General features: G+C 42.2%; 1 protein-coding gene across 1 annotated transcript in view; it reads left to right on the plus strand.

Annotated features, from left to right (window-relative positions):
- UQCC1 (ubiquinol-cytochrome c reductase complex assembly factor 1) overlaps positions 1–11341 on the plus strand; it is a 77321-nt gene extending 65980 nt beyond the window's left edge. Inside the window, exon 10 of the mRNA XM_072111674.1 lies at positions 10778–11341. Coding sequence (XP_071967775.1) covers positions 10778–10912 — 135 coding nt within the window. The 3' untranslated portion in view covers positions 10913–11341. The remainder of the gene's footprint in view (positions 1–10777) is intronic.
- The last annotated feature ends 4465 nt before the right edge of the window (positions 11342–15806 follow it).

A 15806-nucleotide genomic window follows, 5' to 3' on the forward strand; every position in this document is an offset into this window, starting at 1 on the left:
AATTCAACACTCGGCTTATACTCGGGTATACAAAATAATAAACTTATTACTCACTATTCCGACGGCCCGGACAGCTCCTCTTCATCTTCATGCCGCAGGTCCGCTGCAGCTCCGTGGCCGCGCCTCTTCTGTCTTCATGCCGGCTCGGGACCGCGGCAGCTCCGTGCGCATGGCCCGGCACTTAACTGAGATGTCATCCGCTGTTGACGTCACAGAGTGCGCCGGGCAGGCCGTGCACACGGAGCTATCGCGGGCCCGAGCCGGCATGAAGACAGAAGAGGCGCGGCCACGGAGCTGCCGCGGACCTGCGGAATGAAGATGAAGAGGAGCTGTCCGGGCCGTCAGAATGGTGAGTAATAAGTTTATTATTTTTTTACCGGCAGAAGGGGGCTGGCAGGCTGGCTAGCGGCAGAAGGGGGCTGGCAGGCTGGCTAGCGGCAGAAGGGGGCTGGCAGGCTGGCTAGCGGCAGAAGGGGGCTGGCAGGCTGGCTAGCGGCAGAAGGGGGCTGGCAGGCTGGCTAGCGGCAGAAGGGGGCTGGCAGGCTGGCTAGCGGCAGAAGGGGGCTGGCAGGCTGGCTAGCGGCAGAAGGGGGCTGGCAGGCTGGCTAGCGGCAGAAGGGGGCTGGCAGGCTGGCTAGCGGCAGAAGGGGGCTGGCAGGCTGGCTAGCGGCAGAAGGGGGCTGGCAGGCTGGCTAGCGGCAGAAGGGGGCTGGCAGGCTGGCTAGCGGCAGAAGGGGGCTGGCAGGCTGGCTAGCGGCAGAAGGGGGCTGGCAGGCTGGCTAGCGGCAGAAGGGGGCTGGCAGGCTGGCTAGCGGCAGAAGGGGGCTGGCAGGCTGGCTAGCGGCAGAAGGGGGCTGGCAGGCTGGCTAGCGGCAGAAGGGGGCTGGCAGGCTGGCTAGCGGCAGAAGGGGGCTGGCAGGCTGGCTAGCGGCAGAAGGGGGCTGGCAGCTATATACTGGGAGGCTGTGACCAATGCATTTCCCACCCTCGGCTTATACTCGAGTCAATAGGTTTTTCCCATTTTTGGTGGTAAAACTAGGTACCTCGGGTTATACTCGGGTCGGCTTATACTCAAGTATATACGGTATATACACCTTAGGTCTGATTGCTCCTACCATATACTGCAGTACTACTACTATAGATCAGAGCAGCACACTGTTACAGTTTTTTAGCAATAACAGGTCCTGGAGTCTTTTAAAGACTTCAGCTTGTCATGGCAACTGAACGCCGTTCTTCAATGACGATACGATTGAGCGACAATCAAAACCAATATGGCGGTGCCCATATGCTGCTGGCTTTTGACTGCCGGCTGTGATTGCACCGATCATGGTTTTTGATTCTTTGACTGCTGCTAGCAAAGCAGTTAGCGGTGAGTGTTTGCTGCAATATGCAGCAGACTCCCTTTAAGGGGCGGGAACCCAATCTATGACAATCATATGTTTTAACCCTTCTCCATATACCCGGTTATCTTTACCCTCTTTTCCAATATTTTATTATAAGGATCTACTTCATTGTTAAAATATACGGCTCATGTTTTAGGGAGGGTAAATAGAGATTTTCTTACCTGTTCTCTGCTCTATGTATGCACATGGATTCTGATCATTTCTATCTGAAACGATAGATCCACTGCGCCACAAAACAAATTTCCTAAGTGACTGTTCACACCTGTGTTCAGGTATTGTTTGGTCACTAAAACATTCATTTGGAAACGGCTAACAAATCCGTTAAAATGTCCATAGATTTAATTTGACTTTTAATGGCTTCTCTTATTGTCAGCTTACAACACTTCCTTTAGGAATATTGGAGGGAAGCTGCAGATGTCTGAAATAACAGAAGCCTAATGGAAGTGGTGCAAACTGATTTTCCCACTATTTTGACATGGTGTACTTGTTGATAAGCCTTTTATAGAGTATGCACCACTTTGTTGAGCACCGTTTCCTTGTACTCTGTTGCCTGTGTTGTCTAATGCAATATCAAAAGTAGTCTCAATGCCAAACCCAAACACTATACAATGTACAGTGATATTCTTGCTATACAATGAGGGCCTGCAGAGATTGTTCAAATGCCCGGAGCTGTGCTCCCCCCATTATATTTATGACGCATCCTGAGGACAGGTTATTGATATCATGGTAAATGAATAACTTTTAACCTACACTGATGCAGAAACCTATCGTGTTTAATCCCTGACCTGAGTGGTTTTGCTCAAAAAACAATTATAAAATTCAGGACTTGGTTAAACTCTGTACTGCTGGCTGCCATAAATAAACACATTACACATAGCTTCTGGAACTGTCCAGACAGGACTTATCAACCTGATCTGAATGACTCATACACAGCAGCTGAGTGGATGGTGCAGCGTTTGATCACTTCTGCCTGTCAGGGACAACATCGTGATGACGCATTCTCTGCTAATGCTGGACAGGACAAGGCTGGAGCAATGCATAACTGGAGTGAGAGGAGAGCGCCGGGGAAGCCACAGGAGCGACAGAGCCTCATTATCATAATTTTATGATTGTTGTTTCAGTAAAACCACTCAGTATTAAACAAGATACACTCACCGGCCACTTTATTAGGTACACCATGCTAGTAACGGGTTGGACCCCCTTTTGCCTTTAGAACTGCCTCAATTCTTCGTGGCATAGATTCAACAAGGTGCTGGAAGCATTCCTCAGAGATTTTGGTCCATATTGACATGATGGCATCACACAGTTGCCGCAGATTTGTCGGCTGCACATCCATGATGCGAATCTCCCGTTCCACCACATCCCAAAGATGCTCTATTGGATTGAGATCTGGTGACTGTGGAGGCCATTTGAGTACAGTGAACTCATTGTCATGTTCAAGAAACCAGTCTGAGATGATTCCAGCTTTATGACATGGCGCATTATCCTGTTGAAAGTAGCCATCAGATGTTGGGTACATTGTGGTCATAAAGGGATGGACATGGTCAGCAACAGTACTCAGGTAGGCTGTGGCGTTGCAACGATGCTCAATTGGGGCCCAAAGAGTGCCAAGAAAATATTCCCCACACCATGACACCACCACCACCAGCCTGAACCGTTGATACAAGGCAGGATGGATCCATGCTTTCATGTTGTTGACGCCAAATTCTGACCCTACCATCCGAATGTCGCAGCAGAAATCGAGACTCATCAGACCAGGCAACGTTTTTCCAATTTCGATGAGCTTGTGCAAATTGTAGCCTCAGTTTCCTCTTCTTAGCTGAAAGGAGTGGCACCCGGTGTGGTCTTCTGCTGCTGTAGCCCATCTGCCTCAAAGTTCGACGTACTGTGCGTTCAGAGATGCTCTTCTGCCTACCTTGGTTATAACGGGATTTGAGTCACTGTTGCCTTTCTATCAGCTCGAACCAGTCTGCCCATTCTCCTCTGACCTCTGGCATCAACAAGGCATTTCCGCCCACAGAACTGCCGCTCACTGGATGTTTTTTCTTTTTCGGACCATTCTCTGTAAACCCTAGAGATGGTTGTGCGTGAAAATCCCAGTAGATCAGCAGTTTCTGAAATTCTCAGACCAGCGCTTCTGGCACCAACAACCATGCCACGTTCAAAGGCACTCAAATCACCTTTCTTCCCCATACTGATGCTCGGTTTGAACTGCAGGAGATTGTCTTGACCATGTCTACATGCCTAAATGCCGCCATGTGATTGGCTGATTAGAAATTAAGTGTTAACGAGCAGTTGGACAGGTGTACCTAATAAAGTGGCCGGTGAGTGTATGTTTCTACATCAGTATAGCTACAGCACTCTCAAGGTATGTATGGTTCAAAATGCATAATAGCAAATGGTAGATTTCCTTTAAGTTATGTAGATCCTCACTTGGCTTGATTAGAAACACTCATATCAGCTGCTTATTCTGGTAGCTAACAATGAGAGACATTTGCAAAGCCTGTTTATCAGTTCTTAATACAAAGCATCTGGTCACACTTACAAAGGTATATTAGATAGCTCCTAAGTCTTTCTCCTTGTTTTATTGTGCAGACACATTACACATATAGTTGGCATGCAGTAAACAACCCACAAGGGGCATTTCTTAATAATGTCTAGTGTGTTATTGCTAGCATATGGATGTTCTGAGGACCCAGGAGAGGCTTGTGTGCTACCTTCACCAAAGCTTTGCGGAGCAAATCCTACGTTTCCAACATCAGTGTCTTTTGTGGTATGGTCTTTGTAGCTAGACTGAAACTTGTTAAACGAAATAAACACCACTGTGACATGCTTAATAATCCTTCAATTCCAAAGAATGTTTTAGTGTTTAGTCTCATGTGGATTTTGTAGGTCCTTCTAAGGTTTGGTTTTAATGATGTCTTTTTCTGCATGGACTGAACTGTACGGGTCTGCAGAAACACCTGTGAGTTACGTAATCCTTTCCCAAATGACTCCATCCTCCTTTCATAGATTTTGTGAGATATTTACCAAATATATAAGTAGTTTGAAGGTGTAACTCTAGTTAACCCTCCTTAGCCAAAGACTTGACAAGTGGCCATCAGATCTTCACTCACTTTTAGTAGTGCACGGGTCATTCGGTTCTTCGAAAAAAAAACATTTTTAAAATTTGTTTTAATAAATCCATTAAGAAATAAAACATTTAAGTTTTATTTTCCAAAGTTTTTTTTTTTCTTAACACAAGGTATTCATTATGGATTATGTGAGATTGGGCTGGAACAGCCGTGTTAACAAGTACGGGACAGGCAGGATCTTGAAAGTAGATTGAATTTTTTTTTTTTCTTAACCTTCTCTCTAACATGTCATTGTTTATTCAGCTGGTCCGTGTTCCTGCCACTCTGCAAACTGGTGCTTTTGCTGGCTGAACACAGGCCAAGCATGGTGAAAACAGTTCCCAGACCTTCGGGACACTCCATGTATGCTAAGCAGTGTTATTCTACCAGACGTCTTCCAGAGACGTAGTCTAGTTCACGCGCACCTTGTGGACATGAGTTATGGAGTTGGTTGGGTGAAAGTTGATTCCAGTAGAGTTGACACCATATCATCCTTTGTCTGCATATAGACACAGTGATATTTTTATCCGGGCATGTATGTTCTCTTATGATTATAGATATCACAGGTTACAAAATAATATGCAAAACTTGTTCATCATGGATTAGTGGTTTCTCGCTTTTCTTTTCCATGTGACAGATACATCAGCATTACTTAGAATCCACACATGTTGGAACTTTCTGCAGTCTTTGAAACTGTCTTCTCCACAAATGGAAGAAATACAGCATAGATACTATGCAGTACGCATTTTATCGCTTTTAAGCCTCTTTCCAATACAATTTAACTTACAATTTAACAGTGTTAAAATGTTTTGTAATGTGTTATAACATTACAACACATTTCAGCACTGGAAGTTAACACTGTTAAATTGTAAGTTATATTGCAGTGCACAGAAGGTTCTGGAGATGCCAAAAGTTAGGGAAGTGCATGCAGTGAGCCCATGCACCAAATATGTGTAGGGTATAGAGTATTGTGGCTTGTGATATAAAGCTTCTTTGTTAGCAGAAGCTGTGTCAAGCTACTAATTTATGCATAGATTATATGATAATCTGTGTATGTCTAGTTTATACATATATGTTCCCTGCCAATGTAGTCATAGGCAACATCACATAGTATTGAAATGTAAGACGAGCCTACACCTATAAAATTGTAAGGAGTGGCAGATGCTGGACCTACACATTTCAAACAACAATACTCTTAGACATGGCCGCTGATAAGAGCATTGTCCCTCGAAATGCAACAATTACCTTGACTAACAGAATTGACAATGGCCATGGCCATGTCTAAGATCATGGCGTAGGTCCAGTGTCTACCATGAAAGAAGGTTCTCAAATTTTAATCCCCTAGTGATAACTAGGGGATTACATAATAAAGCATATGTTTAACCCCCTTACATTACAATTTTACCCAGTTTTATTGTTGTATCTATCATTCAGTGATTGTAAGTGTAAAATTACAGACTGTGGATGGGGACTCCCTAAGCAGACACTTAATGATCCCTCTAGTGCTGTAAGATATTGCAAGCTTACAATGTACTTACATTATCAGGGTACAAGGTTTATATACACTTTTTTTATATAGCTTCTGAACATTCTAATAGTATCTGACACACAGAAAAAAAAAGAGATGAGACCGGTCAGAGATGCGAGATGATGAGATCCATGCGATGGATATAACACACCAGATGCACTTCAGCTCTACTGCATCTCAGCTATAAGACACACTGTCATCTTTGCTACATATCGGCCATAACACATCCAGAGTCCCTCCCCCCTGGATAAAGAAGTTATCTTATCTGTAGCTTGTAGAGTCGGAGGATTTACGGTGCGATCCCAGGGGAACCAAAATTAGAGAATGTGTTATTTTGGTATCCTGAGTATATTTAAGAATCTTGTCTACATGGGATTGTGGTGGGATCCAATTTTTGTTTTCCTACAAATGACTTCCCTGGAGTCCAGAAGGCTGACGCGGTGCAACTTGCGTATTCAGCAAGTGCAATTGGACTGTAAAGAAGACCTTTCTGATGGTGAGCTGTACTGCTTGCCTTTTTGTTTTACTTGGTGGATGCCCCCTTCTTATAAGTGGATAGCTGGGTGGTTGACACTGTTGCGCACACTGGTAGTGGATGGGATTCAGAGAATTCTTCATAAGAAACGTTTATTGGAATCTCAAAGGATTCCTTTTTCAAGTGGGAAGAGGTTAAAAAACATATGAATGTATACACACATTTAAAAGGGTGTTTATAAAAGTAGCAGAGAAAAAAATTGCCAAATTGGGTTGCTTTCGCTAAATGTACCTCTGTAGTGATAAATGTAAATATATAGGTATTGAATTCAATAGGTGCTATGTATGAAACACCAAATATAACACCTATTGAATTCAATTCCTACAGTATTTACATTTCTCACAGGTACATTTAGTGAAAGCAACCCCATTTGGCAATTTTTTTGCTCTGCTACTTTTATACATCTCTCTACCCTTTTAAATGTGTTTATACATATGTTTTTTTAGCCTCTTCCCACTTGAAAAAAGAAATTTTTTGAGATTCTGAAACGTGTTGTGTAACTGAGATATCAGTTGTTTCTTATTAAGAATACTCCAAATCCCCTCTGCTACCAGTGTGCACCGCAGTGACAACCACCCAACTACCCAGTTTATCTGATCCAGAACGGTGTGGCAACTGTGTTCCTGTCAACGTGCAGCACCATATGGTACCCCCCTCATGCTTCCTTCTAGGGTTGTGCCTGGTATTGGTATTGTTCCTACCCTGAATAACAACTTGCAGATATACATTTTGCTGCCTTTAATTTATCCTTCTTAATCTCTAAAGATCTTCATACTTGTTTACGTATGACCTTTACTAATAATTTGTGAAATAAAAAATGTTGTTTTTATTTTTTTAATAGAAAAAAAGCTTTTTTTTGTGCTGTTTTTTCCTTCTCCTCACTTTATATGTTTATAAGCCTTTCTGATATCTGTACACTGCAGATGGATAAAGAGAGGGGGCTAAAACCTACTGGATAATATTTTACTAGAGGGAACTTGTCATGCCTGTTTGGAGCCATTAAACCTCCATTATGCAACACATAGAGGAAAGTAACGGCACTCACCCACTTTATAGAAAAGTGTAACGTCCTTTATTCAGGTGAAGAAGCGTAAAAACACATGCAGGGAGAAGCAAGCCTTGACAACAGGGCTGTTTCGCGCTTAGTGGCGCTTTCTCAAGCCGATTCTCAAACCTCTATTATGCCTTTTTAGAGCAAGTTTTAGAGTCCCAAATGTATTTGACTCAGCTTTGCCAAATTAGTGGAAACTGATGGGAAAGGTGTGCACAGTAGGCTGGATGAAGCAGAGGGCCATACACAGTGTTTCACTGTGCATGCCTGGGATATTAGGTGCCTTCACCAGGTGGATGTGGATCAGAAGACCACATGGGACTGGTTTTTAATTTTTCTGTAAATTGCAGCATGGGACAGGTGAGCTATATATCTTAGTGTAAAGAAATGTGGGGGGCTTTAGTGGTATCTTTTTCAGGAGAGAATTCTATCCCATGACTTTCATTAAAAACTTTAAAACTTTTCCATGCATTTCTGCTATCTGTGTGACTACCGATAACTGCAGGAAAAAAACTTGTCAAAGACCCATTTGCCTTTAATCAAATATAGTACACATTTAACGATTATCACCTGGAATATTAATTTCTGAAATTAAACAAAATTTTGGTTTTGAATGTTGTACTTAAAGGTTGGTTTACAGAACCTCCTGTGTGCAGGTCTGATTAGGTGCCTCAAACGTTTTATGCTTCATAATGATATTTGCATAACTACGTGTTGAAATGGCTGATTACATTAGGATAGTACTGCTTACATGGGAACATATTGACTTGGCATCTACATTGGGTCATAAATCATTTGAAACCGTTAATTCTAACAATTTGAGCCTGACTTCAAATAAGAAAAGTTTACATGTCACACCTCTTCTCCTGTGCTCCACCTGGAAAGGCTTGGATCTCCTGAAAGATGAATATGATCTGACGGAGGCATGAGTAGGTAAATGCCCAGCCATGTTATATTTGCCAAGTGGATGGGTGTTGGATGGAAAACAAGTTGCTGAGGCATGGAGATGTGACATTAGCTGAAAACCTCTCTTCAAAAAGACCTTTACTTTTCTTCATAAATGTATCAAAACTTTCCCAAATCACTGCATGGATCTCTCTGATTTTCATCACTGTTTAGTTTAAAATTATAGATTTTATGTAACATTTCTCTTCGTTTATTATTACAAATTTGGGAAAGCTTGTAATATGTTGAGAATTTAGAGTGGTTTTAGCCCTAAATCAGTGTTGGCGAACCTATGGCACGGGTGCCAGAGGTGGCACTCAGAGCCTTCTTTTTGGGCAACCAAGCCATCAACATAGAACTCAAAGAATCATCCTGCAGTCCCAAGCGACTCAAGAAATGATGCGCTCAGTGCTATTTTAAAGAAACCCGTTCTTGATTGCTTGGGACTGCAGGAAGAGGTAGATCATGTGGAAAAGGGATTATAGGCCCCACATATTTTCCTGTACAGGGGGACCATAGCGAGATGCTACAACATTAGTCAAAATTTGCCTTCTTCTTTTAACGGCTTTGTTGTCCTCTAGAGGCCGATATGATTGAATGTTGTGGTAGAACAGGTAGCAATAAATTACTACATAAATTGCAGTGCTGGCACTATGCAATAAATAAGTGGGTTTTGGTTGTAGTTTGGGTACCCGGTCTCTAAAAGGTTCGCCATCACTGCCCTAAATTATCAACGTATTAAAAGCTTTCCCAAATTTGTACCGATAAACTAAGAGAAATGTTTAGACAAATGTGACTTGAGTTGCTTTTAAAACGAGTCATCTCTTTGAGTGTTTTGGAGACGGTATGAAAAAGGAGAAAGGGACAAGTCCTTGGCAGCATGGGGAATGGCCTAACTTGCCACACTGTCCGCAGAGTTTTGTGGCATTTTCTAGTAAAACTTATAGAAGGAGGAATGTTAGACTAAAGTACACCAGATTTACTATTCAGAATGAAACGCTTACCAGAAGTGTCTGAAGTCCGTAATCAGAATTCGGAGTTCATTTCCCACAGCTGTTTCTAAAATGAATGCTGATCTGTGATTGGTTTCCATAGGCAACTAGAACAGTTTTACCTCAGACTCTTCGGATAAATCTCCCTCTTGTGCTGCTTTCACACAGCCGTTTATCTGGATATACGTCGCCATAGTCTGCTACGATAAGGTGCGCACACACCTGCGTCACAGAACTGTGCACGGGTGAATGGATTGGACATGCTCTATCTTTTCCCAGGTTTACGGCCGGATGCCATGCCTCACTATGGAGAAGGGAGTTGTGAGCAGAGCTTCTGTATGCTTGTCCGTGCTACGGTCAGGTGAGCATCTGGCGGTGAGAAAGCAGCCGAAGGCTACATTCACACGACACTGTGCCCGCCGTACCGTAGAATGGTGGGCACGCGTTGGCGCCTGGGAAAGGAGGAGCGGTGAGCGCTGCTCAATCCTGTCCCTCTCCATAGCGATGTATGGCGCACGGCACTGTATTACAGGGAAAGGTCCTATCTTTCACCCGGGCACAGAACGGTAAACATGCTGCACCGTACCGCTCCCGTATGTGCGCCCATTGCCGTTTATGGGGGGGCGTATATATGGTGTGTAAACGTCCCCTATATGGCCTGGATGGCCATGTAGCCTTAGTCTTGGACTGCGCCAGATTTTTCTATCTAGTCTAACTGTGCACTGTGAAGCCCATGGCAACCATTCACAGCTCAGCTTTCATTTCCCATAGCGGTTCATAAATTAAAGCTGAGCTCTGATTGATCGCCATGGGCAAGAAGTATAGACGCTGTACTGTTCCCCATCATATAAGCACGCTGTCTCCCATGAAATTCTCTATATAGGTACAGAATAAGGGGGTTCTTGAAGGGAAATGTAAGGTTAACTTAAAACCAGCAGATAATGCCTCTATATATTTGTACACGTTATAAAAACCTGCTTCTATGCCAAATTATTAGAGATGATTCTTACAGGATCAAAGCCGGAAGCTACTGTACTATGCAATCCCAAGCATGAAATGAGCATCCAGATGCAGGTCACTAGCTAGAATAGTGGGTGGACGTGTAGACTCTGACAAGACCTATACAAATATATTGTAGATAATAAAATACTATTAATCTGACTCTTTATTTTGTGCATAAATTCCCTCATTGTTGCTCTCTATTTTCTAGATGCAATTCTTGGATTCTCTAAACGGAGAAGACCTTCTCCTAACTGGTGAAGTAGCTTGGCGCCCCCTTGTGGAGACAGATCCTCAAAGCATCCTGAAGCCAGCTCCCCCAACATACAATGATGAAGGACTTTAGAAACTGAATTCTTGTGTGTATGTCTTGAAGATGGCACCATGGTGTGCGTCTAGCCTCGAAGACCAGCAAAGGAGGATGGATGCTGCTTGAGAAATTGTTAAAGGCGCAGGCAGAACCGTTTATGTATGTGTTCAGTGGATTGGTTTACATTAAATTTCAGGGAATAGGTTTAAATATTGTGGACCTGTCTACTGAGTGTCAGTGTGTGGTATACTATGCAATCCTCATCATGGCCCAATGGTATTAAATACTCTGCACACCATATATACGACCGTGGTACACTCATCCATAACTTAGATACATGACAGTACATCATACAGTATTCTGGTGGCATATGGGGGACCTTAAAATGCTGATCATTTTGTTATATTGAACTAGAATATCGTCTTCTACAGTTGGAATAAATTTTAATGTTTGGATTTCTCTTCACTCATTTTTCTAGTTTTTTCTTTTATATTGAAGACAATGGATATGGTCCACCGAGACTTTTCTAATCCATTGGTGCAGAGGCCAAACGTAGGGGTCCCAATGAACAGGAGGTGTCCTCAGGCATATACAACATCTGCACCCTCTAGAGATGTCTCTGGATATGGGTATGAACAGAATAACCAAAATAATCACATCTACTACACAAATTAGCTATTGAGAGGATCAAGAAAACGGTCCATCAGAGGTGGATGGGATCCGTCAGGCAACATAGAAATTCTAAAGGACTGAAGGTTTTCAATTTGCTATTGTTGTTGGAGTCTAATAGTCTTTAATACATTTTAATTGTATGACATCTGATGCAACTGGAGCCTAGAAAAAGGGGGATTTTTTTCTCTTCGGAATTTATGTAAAGTTTCTGGATGAAGGGGTCTCCAGTAGAGATGAGCAAATCCGAACTTCAAGTTCGGAAGCCATGGAGCCAATATGGCAAATTGACGCCCTTGGCTACTAGCCATAGCTGTGATTGGTGGGGGGACACCCCTGGCCAATCACAGTGGAGACTAGTTGCTCAGGGTGTCAAGTTGGCAACATGTTCGGGTCGCAAAGGACGCACCCGGACCTGAACTTGAAATTCGGATTCGCTCATCTCTAGTCATTGTTATAATCTGTAACGGATGTGGTTGAAATCAAATACGACAGTGACCATTTATGTTAAAACTTTGGACAAATAAGTTCAAGAAATGCACTTGTTTAAAAACGTATCCCTTTTTGACACCTGTTCTGTATGGCTCTGGCATTGCTCGTAAGTGCCTTCCTAGCGCGCCATACTATTACAGAGCATGTAGGGAAGGGGTTAAACAGATAGTTCAGGACAGTAAATGCGGTGACAGATTCCATTTCAAGAGGTTGTCCAGGATCCGCTGGTCTTTTGATAACTGGCACGGGATGAGAACTTAAAGGGAACCTGTCACTAGGTTTTACCCCACTAAACTACTAGTCCCCTCACCTGGGAAGTGATATGTTCTTTTTAGAATTCCATCTTTATTGTACAATCTCACTTGATTACATATATACAAAAGAAATCTTTCCCAAAGTCGAGCATGAGACACATGCGTCAAGTTTGGCGTCAGAAGCTCCTATCTTTGGTTCTGTATTACATAAAAGCATGTTTTTAAGTTGTATTAGATAATGACATAATTAAAGTTTTGAATCTCTGTCATGTATCCATGACTATTTACATTTTTGCTCAAATTTCTCATTTCAATGGCTGATACACTATTTTTGTTACAAAGAAAAAGGGCAAAATGTAATTAATGGAAATACTATCTGCCTTTGTCATAGTGTGGTGAATGGGCATCAAAGTAAAACAGACAGCCATTTTACATGTTTTGTGCCGGCTGATCTATGATAATAATTATCCAGCTTTACATGGACATTCACCCCATATTAATAAAAAAAGGAAATTCCAGACCATTTCAGAGCTTTTTTACAGTCTATTTTTTATTAAAGTAAAATTATTTTTGCACGGTGGCTCAGTGGTTAGCACTTCAGCCTTGCAGCGCTGGGGTCCTGGGTTTAAGTCCCATCCAGGTCAACATCTGCAAAGAGTTTGTATGTTCTCTCTGTGTTTGCGTGGGGTTTCCTCCGGGTCCTCCGGTTTCCTCCCACACTCCAAAACATACTGGTAGGTTGGTTAGATTATGAGCCCCATTGGGGACAGGGACTGATTTGTCAAGGTCTGTGTAGCGCTGTGTAATCTGTGTGCGCTATATAAATAAAGGAATTATTATTAACTATATATAATCACTGTCTATCATGCACAGTATGGCTGGAGCGAGGATGCCTGCATGTAGAGAGGTGGGACATCTGGGATCAGTAGACTGAAGAGTCCGCACATCAGCACTGCCTAGTAGCAATTCCTATATAGTGAATGTGGCTATGTTTGGTATTGTATCTCAGACCCCTTGAACTGAGCTCCAAATGTGACAATTATACATAACATCACTCCTGCGCCATGGTGTGCATTTTAACCACTTCCAGCAGATCAATGGGGGACCACAGATCTTAAATTCAACACCCAGCTTGTTTTTTAAACCTGTAGAGCCGCTTTTAGGAACTCTGGCTCATAAGATTTCAATCTGTTATATATGGTCAAATCTATTGCCAATGGATGTGCAGTTATGAAGAGTGAGAAATACAGGGTAGTATTATGTAATTAAACTTGGAATTTAAAGAGCCTCCATCATCCGCTTTCACAGCACATAACTACCAGCACTTTTAGGTAGGGTATGAAATGTTCTTTTTAATATCCTCTATGTTTGCCTGAGATGAGTCACTTTTAGAGGCTGGCTGGAGATGCATCACTTCAGATGCCCCTTTCTGTAACAGCTTGGTTCCACTGTCGATGTAAAGACAAGAATTGCACATCAGGATTGCGATTCAATGAGCTATTAAATAAGAGATAAGAGGAGGTTGTTATGGCCGACTCTATGTACATGTTAAAGAGAGGCCTGGATGCCTTTCTGGAGAGAAAAAAATATCACGGGTTATGGGGATAAAACATTTATTTTATTCCTAATGGTTGGACTTGATGGACTTGTGTCTTTTCCAGCCTTATATACTATGAGATGCAAGCAGTTAAAGGGAACATGCCATTTAAATGAACCCACTCAAAATGAATGCTTTATTAAAATATATGATTTAAAGGCACTGCCCTTATCCCTATATGGTTCCTGTCCATGGCTGTGAGGTCAATAAAAATCAGTTTGTAATCTTCTATGCCACTCACCTAATGCGTGTCCAATGATAGTAATGGGGGTTCAGTATGTGCTGTGTCCACTGCATTGCCGCCCTAGTCCTAGTTGTCAGGTCCTAGTTGAAAGCTCTGTTACTTCATTGGGCAGTTCATGTCATGTGACCAGGTGATGTAATCCAAGGTCCTTTTACCCAGTTACATTTTAAATGTGTACCTCATGTATGTATTTGATCATATGAAATTACAGCATCCCTCCATAGACACAACACCTCCCCATCCTGCATGGAGGTTTGCTATGATTTCATGTGATCAGATGTGTATAAGGATGTTAGAGAGTTTTTGTTCAACAATAAATGTGAATTCTTGTTTATGGAAAAATAAGACATCCCTTGAAAATAAAACCTGGTGTCTCTTATTGAGCAAATATTAATATAAGACACTATATATAATATACTGTAGCTGTTTTGTAGATGTCATCCTCATGTTAATGAGTATTGTACCTGTGCTTTAATCGTTATTATTATTTTTCCAGAGGTTCTTAAAACTTAAAGGATAAAACATGATTTAATGTACATAAGATGTATGAGGCCCATTCATGTGCTCCTCCTCTTATCAGAGATGCCTGGGCATTTCACTTGCCTGGTGTTACTACTTCTATACCTCCCTTCACCCCTTCTATAATGTCCAAATGCATGATTAGAGCATGTGGGCAGCAGTTCAAGAAATCCTTAAAGGACATCTACCACCATAATGAAAGACTGTGCAAATGAGCCTGATGGGCTCCAGGCTCCATTAACGCCTATGGAGCCCCTCCAGCTTATTTGCATACAATCCTTCATCCTGGTGGTAGATGCCCTTTAAGACCACATTTAAATCTCTTCTGTATTTATCACATGTATTTTCTATTCATTAAAAGAATCACTTGTTATTTGTACTGGAATAAAACAGTAGGTCTAGTGCAGTGGTGGCGAACCTATGGCACGGGTGCCAGGGGTGGCACTCAGAGCCATTTCTGTGGGCACTCAGGCCATCACGGAACAAACAGAGGTCACCAGACGGGAACAAATCCAACAAATCTTCCTGCAGTCCCAGGCGACTTAAGAGATGCTGGTGTTAGCGCTATTTTAAAGCAACACTTCATTGGCTGTTTGGAATGGTGGGAAAAGTGAGAAGGTGTGGACAGGGCTGCATTATCTTTGAAAGTCATCCTGCTGGACCCACCATTCTTCTTCTACAGACCCTGGAGAGAAGCTGCAATGAGAGTCTGAATTTTCCCTCCTTTCAACTCAGGGCCTCAGGGACTGATACAATTGAAAGATGTGGAAGAACATGTAGCAATAAGTTACTGCTTAAAATACCATGTTGGCACTTCATGAAATATAAGTGGGTTTTTTGTATTAGTTTGGGCACTCGGTCTGTAAAAGGTTCGCCACCACTGGTCTAGTGGGTCACTATGGGGTAATTCAAGTTATTACTTTGGTAGAAATATATGTTATTCTTTTCACCTTTCAATTGCATTCTCTTTATTTCTATGTATTTACCCTTCTAGTGATATTAGGGATATATGTGAATAATTTATCTGTAAATATACTGTAGGGTCACAAGGAAAAAGTTCAGTATATATTTTGAAAAGATGTCTATTACACTTTGGAAAGTTGATATCTAAGTATTTGTATGTGTTAATTAAATAATTGTGAAACCCAAGTGTAT

The sequence above is a fragment of the Engystomops pustulosus genome, chromosome 6, assembly GCF_040894005.1.
Source record: "Engystomops pustulosus chromosome 6, aEngPut4.maternal, whole genome shotgun sequence".
Taxonomy (NCBI): Eukaryota; Metazoa; Chordata; class Amphibia; order Anura; family Leptodactylidae; genus Engystomops; species Engystomops pustulosus.